Source organism: Mustela putorius, unplaced genomic scaffold, assembly GCF_011764305.1.
Source record: "Mustela putorius furo isolate JIRA1106 unplaced genomic scaffold, ASM1176430v1.1 tig00000487_pilon_pilon_pilon, whole genome shotgun sequence".
NCBI classification, from domain to species: Eukaryota; Metazoa; Chordata; class Mammalia; order Carnivora; family Mustelidae; genus Mustela; species Mustela putorius.
Window position 1 is genome coordinate 3,569,518 of NW_025421399.1, and position 21,053 is coordinate 3,590,570.

The following is a 21,053-nucleotide window of genomic DNA, read 5'->3' on the forward strand; positions in this document are numbered from 1 at the left end:
ACCCCGCCGTCTCTCCCTCCTTCCTCAGCCCATTGGCCTCCAGATCCCTTGGCATGGGCTTCCCAAATGTCCCGTCATCCCTGAGTGCCCGGGTCACCATGAAGGTCCTCTGTTCTTCTCAAAGTCCCAGCCCCGGGAGTCTTTTCTGTGCCCCATTCCCTTCTGTGCTAGGAATCTTCCAGCAGCTGCAGAATGAAATCTACATCCCTGGTGAGAGCCCATGAGGCTCTGCTGGGTCAGGCACCACCCACTCCCCCCCCCCCCCCCCCCCCCCAACCCCCCCCCCAGCAGGGTAGGGCAGGGGCGGGACTGCAGGGCTCCAGGGGTGCATGTCCCACACCCACACCTATGATGACACTGTGTGTGTCGTTCTGCCCCAGATGGCATGTGCCAGGCCGGCCTGAGGCATCTGTCCTCTCTTGCCAGGCCCCTCACCCAGATGGTAGCTCTCTGGGCCTGGGGGGCTGTGCCTCACCAGGAGCTTGGCGGGTGGGAGGCCAGTTCCTGCTTAGTTAATGAGTGAATGAAGGGGAGGGAGCGGCCTCTCCTGCCTCCTCCAAGAAGAAACCAGGAAGGCTCACCTTTCAGGAAATTCTTTCTCTAAATGCTGCCTTGAACAACTAAGAGCAGAACAAGGTTTCCTTCCCAGGAGAGAACCGACTTCCCACCCCTGGCGTGTGTAGGGGAAGGGGTGTCAGGGAGACCCACAGCTGACACTGGAATAAGGCGGGATCACGGGGAGTATGAGATTATACCCATCACACAGGGAGGAAACATTAAGTTTTCTTAAGCCTTTCATTAGCGTCCCACAGTGAATTAGGGCCAGAAGCCGGACCAGGCTGAGCGTCTCTAACGATACCCAGGTCTCCTTCAGACACCCCAGTTCCTCCCCGCGCGAGTACTACCCCCGCCAGCACTTGTGTCCCCCACCCCCATCACACCGCTGTAACTGCTCCGAAAGACGGAGGGGCAAGCAGGACGGAGAATGTGGGGAGGCCCCGGAATGCGGCCCGAGAGCCTGCCCAGGAAACGGAGGGACGCCGGGGTGAGGAGCGCTGGCATCCAGCCATTTGTCCCAGAGAAGCCGGCCAACTGGCCTGCCGGGACGCCGGGCACAAGAGCCCCCACTGCCCCGCCCGAGTTCCCTCTGGGCGGAGTCCGGGTCGCGGTCCTCACCGGCCGAGTGCTGTTCCCCGTCATAGCCACAAGAGGGCGGGCTCCTCCTTACAGAAACCAGAGCGAAGGTGGCGCAGACAGGGGTACCCAATGGGACCCAGCCAGCCTTGGTAGAGCGCCTACTGCGTGCCAAGTACTTCCATGCCTCACCTCGTTGAAGGCTCAGAACACTAACCCTTTACACAGGCGGACACCTGGCTGGGGGAATTAAGTGACCACTCAGCAGCTGGCAGGTGACCCAGCAGCGTCAAATTCGAGTCTCTCTAGCTTCGAATCCTGAGCTCTTTGCACTGCAACCAGTACACGCGGTGGGAAGACCCAGGAGGTCACACAGTGGGACGGTGCCTCCTTCCGCTGGGCTTCCCAGACTCAGTCCTGGCATGTGCCAGGCATCAATGTTTACATCAAGTACATTACATCAAGTACAAAGAAAGAAATCAGAGACTCTCAAGGTTTAGGGGTCATCCATCCACCTTTCCACCCCTCTTTGGGCCAAAGGACAAATTGGGACCCTGAGAGAGGAAGTGAATTGCCCATAATCACCCAGCTGGTGGCAGTTGTCATAAGGGAGTCTGTATATCCTCCCTCCACCGCTCCCCCTCACCCCCTGCCCTGCACCATGTTCCTAAAGTTCAAGATGTCAGGTGTCAGGGCCACGAGAAGGATCCTGAGGATGTACAAGTGTTTTTTAAAATGTGCTCTACTGGGGTGCCTGGGTGGCTCAGTGGGTTAAGCCTCTGCCTTCGACTCAGGTCATGATCTCAGGGTCCTGGGATGGAGCCCCACATTGAGCACCACATCAGGCTCTCTGCTCAATGGGGAGCCTGCGTCCCCGCCCCCCTCAGCCAGCCTCTCTGTCTACTTGTGATCTCTGTCTGTCAAATAAATAAACAAAATCTTTTTTTAAAAAAGTGTGCTATTTTCAATTTCCCAAATTAACACAACTGGATTCTGACACAACAATAAAATCCTCAGTATAACTGAACCTCTTCCGGAAACAAACAAATCAAAATGTTTTTTTTTTTTTTTTTTTTTTTAAGGGGAACTGAAATGTTGGGAGAAGCCAAAAAGGGAAGCAGACCCCTGATTTTCACATCCATTATCTCATGTGACCCCCGAGCTTCTATGAGAAAGGCTCCTAGGGCTGCCTGCAGGTCCACCGCTCCACACCCCGGAAGAGTTTCGGAATGGTGCTGCCGTTAGGTCATGTGGCGCACGCACCTGCCAGGAAGCTTGGGCCAGCACACCGTAATCAATTTCATCTGCATTTCTGCAGGAAAACCACCGGTAATCAATAAGTGCCATGGGTGGCTTCACATGGCTCAAGTCAAATTCTGCCACCGAGTTAGGGAAAACATCTGGGCTCTGGGGGGCTTTGCCATTCTGGAATTGCAGATAAGTGATGGGGAGCATGCACCCCTGTCGGTTGAGCAAAGTGAGGCTCGGGGTGAAGGAGCACGTCCAGGGCCAGCGGACACTGCTGCTCAGCGTTGAGCCGGACGCTAAGCCGAGAGGGTCTTCAGCCCTCCGCCCGCCTCCCCGCTCCCCGGCTCCGCGTACCTGCGGCGGGCGCTCCTCCCGCGGCGGGCCGCGCATGTCCTGGATGGCCTCGTAGACATTCTCCGAGTCGCTGCGCGCCAGGGGCCGCGGGCACACCCAGGAGCCCGCCACGCTACAGGCCTTGAAGCTGCCCGCGCTCCCGAGGAGACCGGCAGGGGGCGCGACGGCGGCGCGCGCCAGGTCGTCCAGGGACTGCGCGGGCCGCACGGGGGCCGCGGGCCGCGTGTACAGGCAGGTGGGCAGGCCCGGCGCCGGGCTGCTGCGGGGGGTCGCTGCGCCGCGCCGCGCGGGGCCGCACAGGGAGCTCACGCGGCCCCGGGGCTTGGTGGTCGTGCCGTCGGGGCCCGCGGGCGCCGGCGCGCTCACGAAGCGGTAGTCGTAGGCCAGCGGTTCGGGGGCTGCGGGGCCCGGGCAGAGCACGGGCGGAGGCGAGGCGGTGGCGGGATCCCCGAGCGCCGGCAGCTCGCGCACATACTGTGCGGGCAGGTAGAAGGGGCGGCCGCCGGGCTCGCGCCGGACGTGCCACCAGTGCTCCGTGCTGCGGCGCAGCAGCCGGTAGCGCTCATTGGGCTGGATGGCCACGCGGCGCCCATCCTTGCCCGTGTACTCGAAGGGATGCTCCACCAGCACGTACACGTCTCCCTCGACGTCCGCCGCCATCGCGGCTGTGCCGTTTCCCTGTGGGCGACAAGGAAGAAGGGCTTGGAAGTCAGGGCCACCGAGCCGGGAGGAGCGCCGCTCTAGGTTGGGGGGGGGGGGGGGGAGGCGGGGGCGGGGACAAAGGCTTGGGTTCGAGTCCCTAGGCTGCCTTCCTTGTGTGCGTTAGGGTCTCAGTATTCCTATCTCAAAAGCGGGGGACTTGGGTAAAATAATCTCCAAAGGGCGCCTGGGTGGCTCAGTTGGTTAAGCGGCTGCCTATGGCTCAGGTCACGATCCCAGGGTCCTGGGACCGAGCCCCGCATCGGTCCTGTAAACCTGCCTGTGTCTCCCTGCTCCACAGAGAGCCTGCTTCTCCCTCTCTCTCTGCCTGCTGCTCTCCCTACGTGTGTTCTTTCTCCATCTCTTTAATAAATAAATAAAATCTTTGGGAAAAAATCTCAAAACAAAAACAAAAACAAAAAACAAACCCCAAACACGTTAAAACGTTCCCATTCTTACACACGCGGATGGAATTATGACAACACTTTCATTCTGCGTTATTGGTTATGATTTGAGCCTCGATTCAATCCCTTGGTGGGGAGATTGTGCATAATACTAGTCTAACTTGACAGCCAAGGAAGCCTTGACTCAAAGAGATGGGGTGATTGCTGGCCATAGGCCACATTTGCTTACAAAGTTGACTGGGCCTCAGTTTCTCAGTCTGTGAGGTGCGAGAAACAGCCCATTCCCTCTGCCCCCTGCCCCGCCCCTCCCAGACACCACAAGCCCTCAGGAAATCCGGGTCTCCAGAGCCTCTTCCCTCCAGGCTTCTGCACCCCGGGGCCAGCGGGGTCAAGAGTTGAGGCGCGGGGCTCTGGGAGCCTTCCCGGCGCCGCTCTACCCGGGGAGTGTCTCTGCTTCCCGTAGTCCGAGGGCCTTGGCATAAGGGATCCGGACTGCCAAGGCCGGGGAACCGGTTCTCTCGGTTTCTCCTTCCTTACCCAGCGGCTTTGCCGCGGACATGAACCCGGAGCCTGGCCCGCCCAGACCGGCCCGCACTGCCCGGTGTTCTCCAGCTCCCACCTCCACCTCTCGAGAGAGGGAGGCTCTGCCCCCGCGGCCTTCCCACCTGCCCTGTGATCTCCGCATTGCCCCACGAGAGTGGCCCCTAGAGATTGCACTTTGTGACAATGACTACCCACGCGGTGTCCTCCCCCGAGCTCTCCTGGAGTGAATCATGGCACCCCGACCCTCTGCGTGCCAGCTTCACCTGGCTTTTAGTGCCCCGGGCTTGGGGGTCAGAGCCTATCTGTAAACCTGCCTGTGTCTCCCCATCAAAGAGATGAATCAGAGTCTCTTCCCTAAGGGGCTGGTCGCTCCAAGCCCTTGCACTGAACCCATCTTCTGCCCAATAGAGGTGTCCCGGGAGCAGCTGGGAGTCGGTTGCTTGCTGAGGCTGAGGAACCCAAGGAACGGGGTCTGGCGGGAGGCTCACTGCGCTCCTTCACTACTTAGGAATAAGCTTTCCTGGAGGGGGAAAGGGGTGCACAATGGGCACTGGAGGTGTGGTGCGTGAGCTGCCCGGAGCTAGGTCAACAGACCCCTGAGAGGATACCCCTTGGTCACCTTCCCCTGGGCCCCCCCGCGGCTCACTCACGTCGGCGGGTCAGGTCTCTGTGGGCCCATGGGCTGGACGGGCGGAGCCAGCGGATGGATGCAGGTTAGGCCCCTGCCATCTCCTTGGGCGGGGCTTCCAAGGGCTAGGCCGGGGGAGACCTCGGGGAGCAGGAGCTGGCAAGGGGAGCAAAGAGGGAGAGGGATGCTCAGGAGGGCTGCCCCACATCCCCAACGCGGCTGTATCTGCGAGAGGCGAGTGGGAGCCTGAACGAGTGTGTCTCGGCCGGTTGGGTGGAAGCTGGGCCCAGAGCAAGTGAAGGCAGAAGGGAGAGGCGGCAGCTGGAAGGGCTGCGGCTGAAGGGGTGCTGCCGGGTGGCGAGCGGAGCCCAAGGTGGGTAGGGTCCCACCCCTGCCGCCCCTCCCGCCTCCTCCCCACCCCCGCCACGGAATTTGCTGTCCTCGAGCCTCTGCGTCCCGCGGGCGCGCTGCTCTGGGACTGCCCGACCCCGGTCGTTGTCTCTCCCTGGTTCCCATACCTAGCGAAGCCATTTGCACCCTGAATCACCCACCACCAGCCCTCTCCAGCCCGACTGCAGGCGCTACTCGCTTCGGACCCACCTCCGCCCTCCCCAGGCCCTTTCCGGGCGCAGCTTGGCGGGGCCTGGAAAAACTCGGAGCGGAGTTCCCACCGCAGGGATGCCTACCCGAGCGCAGAGTCTCGGGCTGGGTGGGGAGGGGACCCGGGTCACGGCTTCTTCCCCAACTCGGGGGGAGCGTAGAGAAGCGGAGGGATAAGGGGAGCGGGAAGATCCCTGGAACTCGGGGGCCGACCGGTCGCAAGGAGGTGCTTTGGGTCCACTGCCCGGGCGACGCGAACCATAGCGCCGTCAACGCCTGGGTCGGAGCCGGGGGCCTGCACCTGGGCCCCTCCCGTCCCCGGACGGACCGCAGCCTTTCGCATCTCTGCTGCTCGCTGGGGATCCGACCCGCGCGGCCCTGCTCCCGGGTGCGCGCAGCTCCCACCCCAGCGCCGGGTGAACGGGAGCAGGCGCGCGGCGCTCCTGGGGGAGAGGACCCGCCACCTGCGGCACCGCACCCCCGCCCCGGCTCCCACCCACCCCCAACTCCCGGCCCGGCCCGGCCTCGGCACCTCGGGGTGTCCGCTCACTGGCTTCGCCTCCACTTGTCCCGGCAGGCGCGCGTGGTTTCGGCGTCCGCCGCTCCCTCCTCCACCGCCCAGCTCCCGCGCAGCCGGGTTTCCTGTTCAACAATACAGCGAGGGAGGCACCAGCGGAGAGCGCCCGGCAGAACTTCCTCCCGGGCTGAGGCAGGGCTGCGGCTGCTAGAGACAATCCCCGGTGTCCTGGCTTCCTGTCCCCTCTGGGCCGGGCCAGCGCCCTGAGAGTCAGACGCCGCCCTCCCCCTGCACCTCCTGGGATCATGGGCCACACCTGGCTGTCTCCTGGGAGGTGGAAGCAGTAGGGCCGGGATGATGGCATGTGGGGTGAAGGGGGAGTCTCCTCGACTTCTTCTGGCCAGATTTCCCTCCCACTGTACGATTGCATGCCCCAGCTGCCCGGATCGTCCTCTGGAAGAGGGCCACCCTGCAGGCTGTCCGCAGGGTAAGCCCAGCGCAGCCTGCCCTTAGCACTTCCATTTTCTCTCCTGTAGAAGGGACAGGGGCGCCTCCCTCGCAGGATGGTTGGTAAGACTGGATGAGAATGAGTTGCACGAAACACGGTGTAGTATTATCACATTATTATTGTAAGAACACACATTCATTATTAACATTTTTATTATGAGTGCCCTCCCCTTCAGTGTTGGGTTGAAGTCTCCAAACTCCACACTTTCCTTTAGGTAGAAGCGGGGAAGGAAAAAAAAGGAATGGCCACAGAGGCATCTTGCTGAGGATGGAGAAAAAAGGCAGGGAGCATCCAGGTCACGAGGCCCTGTCCCCAGACCTCAAACACAGGTACTTCGGTCTTCTCAGAGCCCACCCCCTACTGACCGTGGAGGGACTTGAGGCCCCTGAGGGAAGCTGGTGCTCAGGGGATGCGCAGAAGGGCCCCCTCCCCCCTCCCAGGGGCTGAAAGTTCTCTTCAAGGACAAGGAACTGCAAAGCCTAATGTTTCAATCCCACTTTCCTGTGAGCTGCTTCAGGGAACGAGTCTGTTTCCCTCCTCTGTCCTTGCCATGGGCAGTGGTGGCCTTCTCCTCCCGGAACTTCAGGGCAAGGGAGCAGCCAACTGAAAGCCACATGGAGCCCTGAAACCATGCACCCAGATTCTGGCCCTGCTCAAAGAGCCTTTCCTCCCTGAGCCCCCTCACTTGATTTCCCAGCGGGGGACAGTCCGGACACATCTCATGTTCTGAGGCCAGGGGTCTGTGCTTTGACAGGCACAGGGAGGAAGTCCCTGTGGTGGGATCTCAGGGATCAGCTTCAGTTGTTACGTAAGAGTGTGTGTGAGGAAACCTCCGCACCAGGGGCCTGCAATGCTATCCCTCCAAAGCCTCTATATCTGACTCCTAGTCGGGAAGGGACAGACCGAACACTGTCGCCTCTCCTCCCTGGCATGCCCATGCCTCGTGCGCAAACCCCCTGCTTGCAGATGTCTACCCCAACCACCCCTCTCCAGGCCTTCCATGCTAAAAGGCGCAGAGGGGGCCCCATCTGAGGACGACAGGATGGCCGGTGGCCTCCCCCAACCAGTGGCAGCGTCAGGATTCAGAAGCGAGACCAGAGGTGAGAAAAATCAGGTTTACTGCAAAATCATTCAAAAATCACACTGCAGCAGCTCCTTCCACACATTGCAAAGCACTGTTCAGGGCCAGCACCCCTCACTAGAAACAGTTTATTGCATAACATGGCATTTTAAAAATAGTGTGGGCACCAATGAGGTTCACGTCAGCTTTCCATGGAGGGTGAGAGGGTAAAAGCCAACTTATCTGGAAGCATCAGCAGCTTTTCCTGGGCAGGGGGGCCGTCCTAATGCTACTAGTCCCCGGGAGGTGGCTGTGGACAGGAGACAGCCTGTCCACCCAACCCCAGTGAGCCCTCCAGGGTGGCCCCCAGCCGCACCGTCTGTCGCTGGCCAGCCTCTGTCCACCTGGGGACTGGGGCACCTGTGGCTCTTCTCGGGCTGGGTTTGCGGGGGAGCATTAATGCTGGCTGTGGGGGTGCGGGACAGAGATAAGGACCCACTTTCCCATTTAGAAGGCTTTGGTGCGCTGGGCATCGGCGTACACCATCTTCCGTGACGGGGACAGAGAAGCTGTGCGGCAGCCCTCCCCTGCCCTGCTGCCCACCACCTCCTCTGTTCTATTGCACAAGTTACCCCGCTCCACAGGGCTGGGCAGGTGACTCAGCAGCCGAATCACCCCAAGGGAGAGGTGGGAGTAGATTCATCTCTTAAAAGTGACGGGCAACCTCCACCGGAGGCCCCCATCCAAGCCGAGGGCAGACAGGATGGCCAGAGCACCCCGGTGGGAGGTGGGGGGCTGTGGGTCCAGAGGAGATGGGAGAAGGCAGCAGAGAGATCGCCCCGAATCACAGGGTTTCAGTGTCATTTTGAAAACAATTCAAGGCTCCCACTCTACCCCAAGACCCCTTGAAAAGGCAATCACCCTCCTGTGACCTTTTCCAGTACTGGCAGCGCCCCTCCTGGGCCAGTCCAGCGAGGCTTTGGGAAGCCATGGCTTTGTAAACTGAGGCTGGGCCTCCTTCCACAAGGTGGCCGCTCCCATGTGTCCCCGTCCATCTCTGCAGCAGGCCTGGCACTCTTCGTGGAAGGACAGGGTGGGGGGTCACCACTGCACAGTGCGGAGCCTGGCAGTTATGATGCCCGAGGCCGGCCCTGGCCCGGGATCACTGCCCTCTCTGGGGGAGGGGGTCCCCCTGACAGCAGGTCTCTAGCAGCCATCGGGCTGGATGTCTGCGGTAGGCAAGGGGCTGAGGGGGAGGGAAGATGACCCTGGCCTGGACCAAGGAAGGCGCAAAGTGCTGACAGTGCTGGTTCCGAGTCACTCCCTTCTCCCACCGGGACCGAGATCCCAGGCTATAGGGGAGCCAGGGGGCTCTGACCCGGAAAAAGGTGATGGGGTTTTCAGGGGAGGAGGACAGGGCAGGGTGAAGAGAGGCGAGGCAGAGGAAGAAGGCGGTCACCAGGACCAATCCCGCCAGCTCCCGGGCAGTTTGGCACGTACTTGAGCTGTGGGCAGCGAGGGCCCGGTCTGGCTGACAGGCTCAGGCCCCCTGGTGGCCTCCCCGTGGGCCAAATGGTCCCACATGTTTGCTCCACATGAGAATGCCTGGATTTCTTGGGTGACTTGTGTAGGGTCAAGAATAAAAAAATATTTTCTGTTGAAATATGAAGGGAAAAAAAAAAAAACCTGTCTTAAAAAACTAGACCTTTTAATCAGGAATGTGGAATCGAGAATGTGCCCAAGTCTCATGTCCACAGTGTTTGAACAGCCCTCCGGGAGGTGTCGCATCTGTGAGGCGAGCTGGGGGCCTGATTAGTGCAAAGCTCCCTTTCCCGCTTCCCCTGATGGTGTCCCCACCTCTTGGAGCAGATAGGCGGGAGAGGGACTGGGGGACATCATCGAGGGCCTCATCGGGTAGGCTCGTGCTCTGGTCACATCTGAGTCTTCCTGACAGGGGAGACAGCCATGGCACCTCGAGGGGATCCAGGCTGATGCCAAACCCAGCTGGGAGGGCCGAGCTGAGCGGGGTGTCCCCGCCCGGTGGACCCGGATGGAGACAGCACGCTGGCTTAGGTGAGTGCGTTCTGCTCCTGGTACTTGCGCCTGCGGGCACAGCGCGGGCAGCCCTTCCTCACCACGGCCTCGCAGCTCTGGTGGAAGACGGTCTTGCACTCACTGCACCTGGGGGACAGTAGCCAGTGTTCTGACGGGAGCCGGGGGGGAGGGGCAGTGCCACCCACAACCCAAGGCCCGTGTGCTGCCTCCCCACCTCTGAACAAAACCTTGGGGCGCCGACCCTGCGCCACGCCACAGACACGCTCCCTTCTGCCGCACTTCCTACCAATGCTGCTGGGGACTCGTGACATGATCCTTGCCTGTGCTGAGAACATCACCCCGCCGTTTGAAAAGCGGAGCCCAGGGGCTGAATCTAGGCCATGAGACACCTACTGAAAACGAACGAATGCTCCCGCCTGCTCAGTTTTCCACTCCCACCTGGGCTGGAATGGAGGTTTGGCGGCTGAATTTTTCCATTTAGGGGCTCCTGATAATGAGTGCTAATCGGATAAGAACCACCATCACTGCAGGAGGGAACCAGGTGGGGGCCCCTCCTGGGTGCCCACTTTGTGTGGCCTGTGCCCACCCTCTGGGGCAGTGGCTCATTCAGTCCCTTCTCAACCCATTTGTAGATGACAAAACTGAGGCCCCCACTCAAAGACTCAGCAAGCTACCTTACCTCTTCTCGAGGGAGACAGATAGTTTCCTTGGTCTAGGGAGGGGTCCTCGGAAGGCTCTCTCGTCCCCCAAGCTGGCCCAAAGCTGGCCGTGACTGGCCTGGGCATCAGCTGCTCTAGACGACCTCCCCAGCTTGTGGCTCCGTGTTCTGTGTTCCTGCCCCGCTGGAATGCCAGGGCTGGCTGTGGGCAGGGGTGGGCAGCTGGCCGTGTGTCCCGCATACCTGACCGTGGTGTCAAACTCGAAGGGAAAGATGATGTCGTGGTGGTGGCAGATCTGGCAGATGAAGCCACGCTGGGTGCACAGGTCGCAGTGGTAGACGTGCTGGGAGGCGAATCCGATGAGGGCGTTGAGGAAGCCTGTGTACACCCCATCTGCGATCTGTGGAGGGCAAGTGAGGGCTGCCAGGCCTTTCAGGCAGCTATGCTGAGTGAGGCCGAGGCTGTCTGGAAAACGTAGTCTGCGGCCCCTCCTGACACTCTACCTGAAGGACTCCTACCCCCAAAGAAGTCTCTCCCTGCTTGGGCAAGAAAGGCTCCCTGGATCAGGCCGAACGAGGCTGTCCAGTTCCCCGATGCAGAGGTCACTGGGGATGACCGTGTTGGCAGACGAGACCCAAATCCACAGTGCCCTCCCTCGAGGAAAGGAATGTCCCCGGCTCTCACCCGTGGGACCTGCCCTCCCGCTGGGGATGAGCCCCGCAGCAGGGAAGGGGCTGGCACTCGGTCACTGCCTGGGAAGCATGTGACAGTGAGACACGCAGTCTGAGGGGCTGAGAAGCTGCAGCCCCCCTCTTGCGTCCCCATTTCTGATTTCTCCAGGAATGAGGTCCCTCCACAGAAGTGTGGGGGTCAAGGAGGCATTCTCACCTGCTGGAGGTCAGCGACACTGTACTTGTGGGGCGACTCCAAGAGGTAATTCCTGTGGTTGAGCCTTCAAACAAAACATAAGGGGCTCCTTAGGTTTTCCACGATCTGGGACAACCTCTGTTTGCTTTCATTCCTTCAGCTGCTACCCGGGTATGAACGCCTGGTGGGGCGGTCCCTAAGAGCCAGCTGAGCCGCCTGGGGTGGGGACCTGCTCTTCCAGGTGGCCTGGGGCAAATGACTCAGCCTCTCTGCACCCCAAGCTTCCTCACCTGAGAAATGGAGCTGTACTGAGGATTAAATAATTTATCTAAAGCATTTGGCACAGCGCCCAGCACACGGTAAACAATGAATCATTACCACCTGTAGCTGACAACACTGTACTGTGCACTTGAAATTTGCTGAGAGGGTAGAGCTCAAACGCTCTCATCAAAAGTCTGTATGTAAGAAGTGAGGGCTGGATGGATGTGTGAATGAAGCAGAGGGAGGAGCCCTTTCATGGTGTACAAACGTGCATCAACTCATCATGCTATCCACCGTAAGTTCCTCACAATTTGGTCAGTTACACCTCAACAAAGCTGAAAAAAATTGCAAAAAAATTTAAAGGTATAAAAAATAAACATCTACAAAAAAGTTAACCAACGAGGAGGACGATGACCAAAGCTAACATCTGTACCAGGAACTGGGCTCAGAGCTTTAGCCACTGACTCATTCTGCCACCCCTTAAGGTCGGTACACTTATAGTCCCCTAGTGAGTGGCAGAGCGGAAGTCTGAATGCAGGAGTCTGGCTCTGGAGCCCGCACCCTTACCCACCCAGTGAATGCCCAGAGGTGTTAGCTGTTGTCATTACTGCCACCATCACATACCAAGGACAGCGCTTGGGGACAGAAATACATAGCATGTGGCCTCTGCTCTCCTGTTGCCCCTGGGCTAGCTGGGGGACAGTCACGCATCTGGTTTCGGTGCTATGCGAGAGGCACAGAGATGGCCCAAGTTTGGCACATCCCATTTCACTGAGGGGTGGGGCACCGGGGAGACAAAGGCCGAGGGCGACTCTGACTCTACGCTCCACCTCAGCAAGGCAGACATTCAAGGGGTTCTGTCCTGAGGGATGGAGAGGAAACACCTGCAGAAATTCCCCCCGGGACGACATCTGGCTGGGCCGGCTGGTGTGGGTACTGGGGCTGGGGAGAAGGCTCCAAGCCTAAGGAGGCCCCGGGGCATCCAACAGGGGCTCGGCCACGCTCCACCCCACGGCCTCAGTTGTGGTCTGTGGAAACCCCGTCTGGGGCAGAGAGGACCAGCCCCACCAAGTAGCCCGGCAGGCCACGGTGCCACGATGGGTGAGGACACTGACGAGTGGCTGCTCAGCTCACCATGTTGGTTTCCCCAGTAAACTTCCAGCTTTCTGGGAACAGGAAGCCGCCATTTATCACCAGGAAAACACAGGGGGCGGGGGGCACACAGGCTGTCCCTGAGCTGGCAGGAAGGGTGGGGCTGATCTGGATGGAGAGCCATCTCTGTCATCTGCCCTCTGACCCCACAGTCATGGGGGGCGGAGCGGCCAGGCCCAAGACCCTCCCTGCGAGCCACTGTCCTCTGGGCCCGTCACGCATTCAGTGAGGGTTTGCAGGTGCTTTCCTCATGGCACTCCAAGATGGAGGGGACAAGAGCATGGGCTCTGGAGCGAGATGCTTCTCATCCTGCCATCAGGAGAGAAATCCACACCCCAGGGCCGCTCCGGGACTCTGTTCTCTCCCCCACAATCCTGAGACCCCTCTCTGTCCTCTTCTGTGTGAAGATGACTGCCCAGACGAAGGGGCCGAGGAGTGTAAGGCATTCTGGAAGACATTGGAAGACAGAGGCAAGGCTGCCCCTTCACCCCTGCAGCCAGTGATGGGGCGGGAGACGGCGCAGGCAGGGCTGCTACGTCTGGGTTCCAGACCCAGGCTGTGTGACTCCTTTGAACTCAGGTCCCTCCTCTGACCACCCCTCCAGGGCGTTTCTAGAATGGCTCCTTTCCAGGGATCGAGAGGGTGCTCTGGGGCTTCTCTGGCCCCTGGAGACATGTCCAGGCCTGTCTGAGGATCCCCTTTCCCTCAGAGGGCCCAGCAGAGGGCTGCCACTAGCAACGGCGAACTCCTCCCTGACTTCACCGCTCACACTCAAGGCCTGTCCCTCCTTCTCAACCATTCTGGTCCTCAGCTTCCATTCTGGCCAACTCAGGCCAGGCCTCCTCATGTCCCTAATTACTAAACCAGCCCTGGTGCCCCACTCCTGCCCAACTGGGCTTTTCACTTTCGTGCTTACTTTCTTCTCTCTTTGTGTATCTTATGTTTAAGTAATCTCTATACACAATGTGGGACTCAAACTCACAACACCAAGTTCAAGAGTTGCAATGCTCTACTGACTAAGCCAGGAGAGTACCCCCAAATTAGTCTTTTTTAAACCCTGGAGAATGTTGAGTCCTGGGCTCAAAACTTTGCAAAGCGCTCCCTGCTGCTGGCAGGATAAACCCCTTTAGTGTGGCACTTAGGACCTTTGAGGTCTGGCGTCCACCCTCACGATCCAGCTGCATGGAACCCCTCAAGGGTCCTGGTGAACCACACTCCCGTCCCCTTCCACAGGACGGGTCCCCTTGAGCCAGGAAAGCTGGGCCCTCCCTTCTTCCTTCTCCTCGTTCTTTTGCAAAATCCCAGTTCACTATGTGCATGGGTAAGGACAGAATTTTAGAAGCAAGTTCTAACAGTACTGATAGTGGTGGGGAGGGGTGATCGGAAGTTTCTGCCTGATTCTTTTATGCTGTCTGAATACTGATTATCTCTATAAAAAAGAAACACTTTTTTTTTTCTTCTAAAGAAGATAAGAAAATGCTGCAAACCCTCTGCTCAGACACCATCTCCTCTAGGAGCTTTCTTGGCCCTCCGGCCCTGACAAGGTTGGGTTGGGTGCTTTTCCTCATGCACAAATCATGCTGACCCAGGGCCATCGTGTCTTTCTCCAGACTCTGAGCCCCTCATGGGGCCCTCACCACAACTCTGGAAGGCTGCATGAGCACAGAGATGACTGGCCCATTTGGTAGACAAGAAAGCTGAGGCTCAGACAAGTGAACCGACCTCTCTGAGTCACACAGCAAGTCTGAGGCCGGGCAGAGGCTGCTCCCGAGCTTTTCCACTTGCCCCATGATGCTTTCAAAATGCGATGTCTCCTGGCCTCGCCTTGCTCTCTCAAAGGCTGGTAGGCTGCATAGCAGGTTTCCAGTGCAGCTACCCAAGGATGGGAATGGCAGGATCAGGTAGAAAGAGGCAGGGTTGCCCCAAAGGTCAGCCCGGACAGGTCAGCAAGGTCAAAGACCGACTGATCAGAGCAAGCCAGGGCCAGGAAAGTGAGGCCAGCACCCAGGACCCACCCTGCAGGCACCGAGTCAGCTCAGGTCCGCAGGCGATCCCTCTGACTGGAGAGTGACGACAACGAGATCTCACCACCCTGGTCAGGGGGGCTGGAGGGAGACTCTCTGGAGCCCTGAGTCCTAGAATCTCAGAAAGGAGGGCAGTGAGGGGAGACCCAGGGGCCTAGTGATTGACCATTGCAGGCAAGACCTCCCCAGGAAGCAGCCTGCTAGGGTCCCTCATGGTGGCCGCCCAACTAGGGCCCAGCTGGCTGCTCTGGGAGCCTGCCTCTCCCCCATGTCTGAGAGAGATCCCTGCAGCCCCCTCCTGAGGGTCCTGGGGGGCCTGTATTGGGCACTGCCCGGGCCCCACGCAGCCACGGCCCGGGGAGCACGAGCCAGGAGCCTACAACTGCAGCCGAGCAGAGGGCTGGCTTCTGTGCCAGTCCTGTGTGGAGGAGCAGCTGGGGGCAGGGGTGAATGTGGAGGGGCTGCTGAGCTGCTCCAAGTCCCCAAACACCCAGCCACGAAGCCCCACTGGACAGAAGGCATCTGCTCCTCCACCTGGGGTCTGCCCTCCTGAGGGCCTGAGGAGAGCCCAGCGGACTGTGCCAGGAGGTGTTTATGAGGGACCCAGACAGACCCTAAGTCCATGCTGCAGCACAGCATCCCCTCTGACCCTGAGGAGGCCCCCAGGCTCCAGGGGCTAAGAAGCTTCTCAAAGGGCACCCTGAGGGTCTCACCCTAATCTTGCCCTCTTCTGAAGATTTTGGGAGGGATGCTGTGCTGGACAGCAGCAAAGCAGGCAGGGGCGGGGGGGGGGGGGCTGGGGAGGGAGAGGCCAGGGCAACAACGGCCCTTGCCTCCCAGCCTCCTCACACTTCCCCCTTCCCTCCCGGCACCTCCCACCCAAGTTCTCTCTGCTCTTTTTATCAAGGGGGACTTCGTTCATGGCCTGTGCACAGTCCCCATTCCGTCTGGATCACTCTCTCCTGAGTCTCTTCTCCTTGCTAAACTCCTACTCATTCATCATTCAGCCTCACCTTGTCAATTCCTCCCGGAAGTCTTCCCGGCTCTGCCCTCCTCCAATCCTCTTAACCTGCCTGCAAACCTGGGCTCTCAGAATGTTCTCAGTAAATATTTGTTGAATGAAACGAATACATGAACAAATAAAAGCCGCTCTCAACGCATGTGGTTGTTTCCCCAACCTAGTGGGAAGCTGGTTTCTGCCCAGCCCTGGCCTCCCTCCCGAGAGGCGCGGGCGCCGGCTGCGGCTGAGTGTGTGTCATGTGTATTGGCGGGCCGGTGTGTGTCCAGGCCGCTTACCTCTTGCTTAGCTCCTTCAGGGCCCCGCTTCGGCACAGGCCCAGGTAATCCCCCAGCAGCTTCAGCTGCTCCCGGCAGCTCCGGACGAGGCGCATCTGCTCCACGTGCTCGTACAGCGAGGCGTTCACCAGCTGCAGGTTGATGAGGGGCTGGGCCCGGATCTGCGTCAGGAACCGCAGGGCCTGCCGGCAGATCTGCAGCGCCGCCCGAGGACAGCAGGGACGGGACAGCACGGCCGTCTGGTGAGCGCCTCTGGGACAGGCACGGTCTCACCGACCCACTCACCGCCCACCCTACTCCAAGGGCACCGTCTCCATTCTACAGATGAGGGAACTGAGGCCCAGGGGGGAAGTGACCTGGCCTAGGTTCACCACTCATAAAAGTCAATGTGGGAACCCAGTAACCTAAGGCCCAAACCCAGCCCCTCTCCCCCTGGGCCCACAGACCCTTCCTACTCTTTCCTGTCTTCCCAGCCCCCATTTTCCTGCCTAACGGAAACAGGCACTCCCCCAGGGCCGCCTCAGGAACCAGGTGACTGAGTCGGGCTCCAGCCACAGGAAGCCAGAGATCAGACACAGCTTAACGATGTTTCCCGAGCTCCCCAGCTCTTGCCAGCAGCGCCAACCAGGGTCCCCCTGAGGCCCTGTGTGGAGATGAGGCGTCAGTCCCGGCCTCTCCCAGCTCACAGAATGGTGTAGCTCCTCCCTCAGCCCTGACCCTCACACCAAAGCCACTTACTGAGCACCTACGATGTGCCAGACAGTGGGCTGTGGGTCTCAGCCATATCCTTTCCTCATGCTTATGACAAGCTAATGGGGAAGGTGTCATCATCTCCATTTTTAAAAAATATTTTTTATTTATTTTCATCATCCCCATTTTATAGATAAAGAAACTGAGGCTTCCAGGAGCTGAAGTGGCTTATCTAATCTACCTGCAGAAAGTGGAGCCCAGGCCTAAACTGAGCGTGGTCTCTGCACACTTGTCGGCCTCACTAACAAGAAGACCCTCCCCGCCTCAGGGTCCTCCTCACTGTGACAAGGCTAGAGGAGCTGAGACGTTCTCCCAGATCAGCTACTGTGCGATGGTTAGGAGTCAGGCTTTCAGGTCAAAACTGAATTTGAATCCTGGCTCTACCACTTCCTAGCAGTGTCATCTTCTAACATTAAACCTCTGTGACTTAGTTTCATTGTCTGTAAAATGAGGAAATCAAAAGTACCTCCCTTATGGGATTATTTTGAGTTGAGATAAAAAAACGTAGGAATGTTTTCTATGTAAACATTTCTACGTAAACATTTCTACGATAAAAAACGCAGGAATGTTTGAGTTGAGATAAAAAATGTAGGCATCTCCTTAGGAATGGGAGATGCCTTCTGACTCCGAGTGCCTGTGTGGCCCCGTGGTCCCCTGAAGCATGGGGGACATAACAGAGCCCTCAGGAGATGGTCACACTGGAGGGTTAGGAGCCTCTGGCCTCCTGTCATCCAGCTCCACCACCACCTCTTGCCTCCCCCACAATGGACAGCTCCTTTTCCCATTCCCAGAGCCCTGAAGTACCAGCCTCCCGGCCGGTGGGCAACCAGGTAGCAAAGACCTGGGGATTCTCCTCCGACAGCTCGTCTCTATCCCTGGCCCAGCCCTTCCCATCACTCAGCTTCAGGCCTTGGGCGAGGCTCAGATGAAATCACACACTGGAATGTGTGCTGAGAGCTGCCAAGCACCACAGAACGACTGGCAGGAGTTTCCTGCTCCCCCGGGACTGTTTCTGGCCTGTGCGCTCGCAGGAGACAAGGCTTCAAGAAAGAAGCCCCAGTCCCGGGATGACATCCTGCCAAGTGCCAGCTAGCCCTTCCCTAAGTGGATCAGCCAGAGGCAACAGTGAACAAGGAGGCCTGTAACCCATGAGCCAGCCACTTTCTATTTCGAATGTTCCTGTCTTTTCCCAGGCCAGGGATCTTTGAGAGTGAGAGCTGGATATTTCCTGATGTCAGATATGCCAAGAAAAGTACTGTCATTTTCTAGCTGGGAAAAGGAAGTGGCACAAGAATCACCGCAATGATTAAGAAGATGGCTTAACAAGGGTCCGGATGTTGTAAATAGGGAGTGTGTTTAATGGCCAAGGAATTATTTGCATTTGTGGTGGTTCTGAGGTTTAATATTCTACATGTAGTTAGTGAAATACTTACCACTGGGGACAGGAGTGGGGGACAGTGAAGCTAATGTCCTGGGGTTCCGGTCCCTAGCAAAGTGGAGGCTGGGGTCACACAGAATCTGAGAGTCACACACGTTCCCTGGGCTCTGACGACACATCCGCGGCCAGCAGGCCTGGGTCCTGAGAAGTAAGCAACTTCTCCTTTGTGCTTCTGTGTCTGTCTTACGCAGCAATCTGTGCCTCTGGGGTAAAGCCAAGTTTGTTCTCCTTGAGGCAGGGCCTGACCAAGTGAATTAGGGGCTGAAGGTGTGACAGGCCTCAGGAGAAAGGAAGGGCACTAACACAGGGCCCTAAGACATGGCAGTGCCATCCCTCTTAATCCTTACACAACCCAGAGGCACACACTTATGAATCCCTCTTTACAGACAAGGAAACTAAGTCAAATAATTGGCTAATGGTAGCACAGCTAGGTCAGCGGGTAAGCTCAGGTGGAGAAGGGGAATGTGAAAGATCCTGGAATACATCTAATTCAAAAGCATTTGGTGAACATAAAAAAGGACCTAAGACTAAGTGATACTCGGTGAACAAAGCAGGTTATAAAGCAGTACAAGTCCAGGATAATTCCAACTTTCAAACATATGTAAACAGATCCACAGAGAAGGCTGACACTCGGGGGTTTGGGGGGAGCATAGCTGGTTGGCCAGCCACCCAGCCACCCATCCGCCGTCTACCTACCCACATCCACCCACCCACCCACAACTGTCCATCTACATACCTAGTCTATCCTAATTATCCTTCCTTATTTCTATCTATCTGTCTGGTTGTTGGTGCCTTACACAGTTTAGTCCGTGGCCAACAGGGCGCTGCAAAGAACCACCCTCAGACCTGCAGCTGAGGACCAGGGTGGCACTGACAGAGCTCTGCCCAGGGGCTAGAGACCAGCACCATGTTCTTCCCTTGGTTGGTCCCCTCCACCCCCATCATGGGGCCTGAACCAGTGACCCGGGCTTCCCTGGAGCCGAAGTCCTCCACACAGATGAAGAGCAGCGGCGAGAAGAGCGACCGTTCCTCTGTCACTCAGCAGCCCGTGTGGCCACGACAGGCCGGGCTCCAGGCTTACCGGGCGCTTGGTGAGGTCCCAGTTGTGGATGATCCTGGCCGGAATCACCGAGGCATCGTCTTGGTGGCAGATGTCACAGTAATAGAGGCCAGAGAAGGCACAAAGCTTGGGTCGTACGAATGAGAAGCCAATCTGTCGGGAGCAGCCTGGGGAGAAAGACGGCGGGTGAGTGAGCAGTGGGGCGGTGTGAGTCTGCGATCAGGGCAGGGGTTACGAAGTCGAAGGACCTGCTCTTTAAGGAAGGGACAGATTACAAAGGATACAGAGACAAAGGCACCCTCACTCATATGCATACTGCTCAGACACAATCCGTTCTTGAGTGTTTACAACAGAACCCTGTTAACAATTGTCGTCGCCATTTTATAGTTCAAGAAATCAGTGCAGAGAGAGGTGAGTACAGCCCCGTCACGGGACGATGACGTGGCACAGCTGGCCACTGGACTGGGGTTGGGCTGCCGCTAGCACCCACATCCTCTTTTGCCTAGCCGCCTGCGTTCAGCGTTCCCACTGCTTGCTCACGCAGGCCAACCTCCTGTAGGTCTGCCCCCTCCACTGGGGCCCAGAAATGGAAGCGACCGAGTCTGGGCCTCGGTGAGCGGGGTAGGAGCTGGGGACCTGAGGCTGGCCACAGGGAGGGGGTAGGGAAGCCAGCTGGAGGTGGTGGCAGTCTGGACACTGCCTGGTGCAGGCTCGGAGTCAGAGACGCCAGATACCTCGGGACAGTGGGGCAGGGCCCAGCTTTAGCTGCTTGGCTGGAGGTCCCTCCTCAATGGTGGGCAGCGAGAAGCTGCTTGGGGTATGCTCAGGGCAGAGCAAAAGCCTGGCTCTAATCCCGAGCACACATGGCTGCCTCCCACCGGCATGGGAAAAGGTCCCTTTGGACTTGGGACCGGAAGGGTAGGCTCGTCTGCTTCCTAGCTGCCTCATTCTAACCTTCACTGAATTTTTGCAAGGTTCCATTGTGGTCTCTGTAAAATTCAGCTGCTACATGCTCTTCTGTGGGGGTGATTACAGAGTTTAAGCGATAGGAGATTTTGAAAGCACCCTGTATACCATGAACACAGCAAAATGTCAGCAGTGGGTATGAGCCTGGCCACAGAGCTGTGCTTGCGGCAGGAAGGAAGCCCAAGCTCCCCCGGGGCTGGCAGGTGACAGGTGCAGCGAGAGGTGCCCCTTGCCAGCACTGACTCCCACCGGGGGACCCTCCTCATGGGCTTTGGGGGCCTGGCCTCTTCACTGAGTCCAACACCCACAGGCTGAAGGTGCAAAGTGTGAGGGTTGGGGGCTGGCGGAGGGAGGGGGTGAGCAGGGACCTGAACATGTTTTCTGCAGGAAGAAAACCGCAGACCACTTCCTTCCAGATGCCCAAAGCAGACTTTTCCTTCTAGTCCCTCAGGCTCCAGCTGACAGGACAGCCCTCAAGCCACTTGGAGCCAGGTCTCCTGCTGTGGCGCTCCGCAGCAGGGTGAAACTTTCACAGCTGGCCTGGAGCAGCCGTGGGGATGGAAATGGGTGTCTGGATCGGGGAGAAGAGCTGAAAATGGAACGTGAGCCGTGGACTATCTCACGCCTTGAAAAGCAAGGCAGTGGAGAGGGCCTATGGGGACTTGAGCGGAGCAAGGTTCTAGGACTGTCGAGGTCCTCATCTGCCTCCACCTCAGGATAGGTACTGTGAGGAATAAATGAAATAATCCAAATAAAGCAGCTGGCCCAGTGCCCCCCGCAGGAGAATCAGATCTGAGGACAGTAATGATACAGCAGGTGTACGGACTTGG

The 21,053-nt window shown here is 58.4% G+C and overlaps 2 protein-coding genes across 6 annotated transcripts in view; both read right to left on the reverse strand.

Annotated features, from left to right (window-relative positions):
* ARHGAP27 (Rho GTPase activating protein 27) overlaps positions 1-6,280 on the reverse strand; it is a 31,213-nt gene extending 24,933 nt beyond the window's left edge. Inside the window, exons 1-3 of one of the 2 annotated variants that reach the window (XM_045080818.1) lie at positions 6,143-6,280; positions 5,033-5,166; positions 2,737-3,414 (exon numbers count right to left, since the gene is read on the reverse strand). In XM_045080818.1, the coding sequence (XP_044936753.1) occupies positions 2,737-3,396 (660 nt within the window). In that variant the 5' untranslated portion in view covers positions 3,397-3,414; positions 5,033-5,166; positions 6,143-6,280. The remainder of the gene's footprint in view (positions 1-2,736; positions 3,415-5,032; positions 5,167-6,142) is intronic. The other variant, XM_045080819.1, reaches the window with a different exon arrangement.
* A 1,456-nt stretch (positions 6,281-7,736) lies between these two features.
* PLEKHM1 (pleckstrin homology and RUN domain containing M1) overlaps positions 7,737-21,053 on the reverse strand; it is a 46,161-nt gene continuing 32,844 nt past the window's right edge. For 3 of the 4 annotated variants that reach the window (XM_004772462.3, XM_004772461.3, XM_004772460.3), the window contains 4 exons: positions 19,279-19,424; positions 16,010-16,203; positions 11,298-11,361; positions 7,737-10,809 (listed from right to left, as the gene is read on the reverse strand). In XM_004772462.3, coding sequence (XP_004772519.2) covers positions 10,426-10,809; positions 11,298-11,361; positions 16,010-16,203; positions 19,279-19,424 — 788 coding nt within the window. In that variant the 3' untranslated portion in view covers positions 7,737-10,425. The remainder of the gene's footprint in view (positions 10,810-11,297; positions 11,362-16,009; positions 16,204-19,278; positions 19,425-21,053) is intronic. The other variant, XM_004772463.3, reaches the window with a different exon arrangement.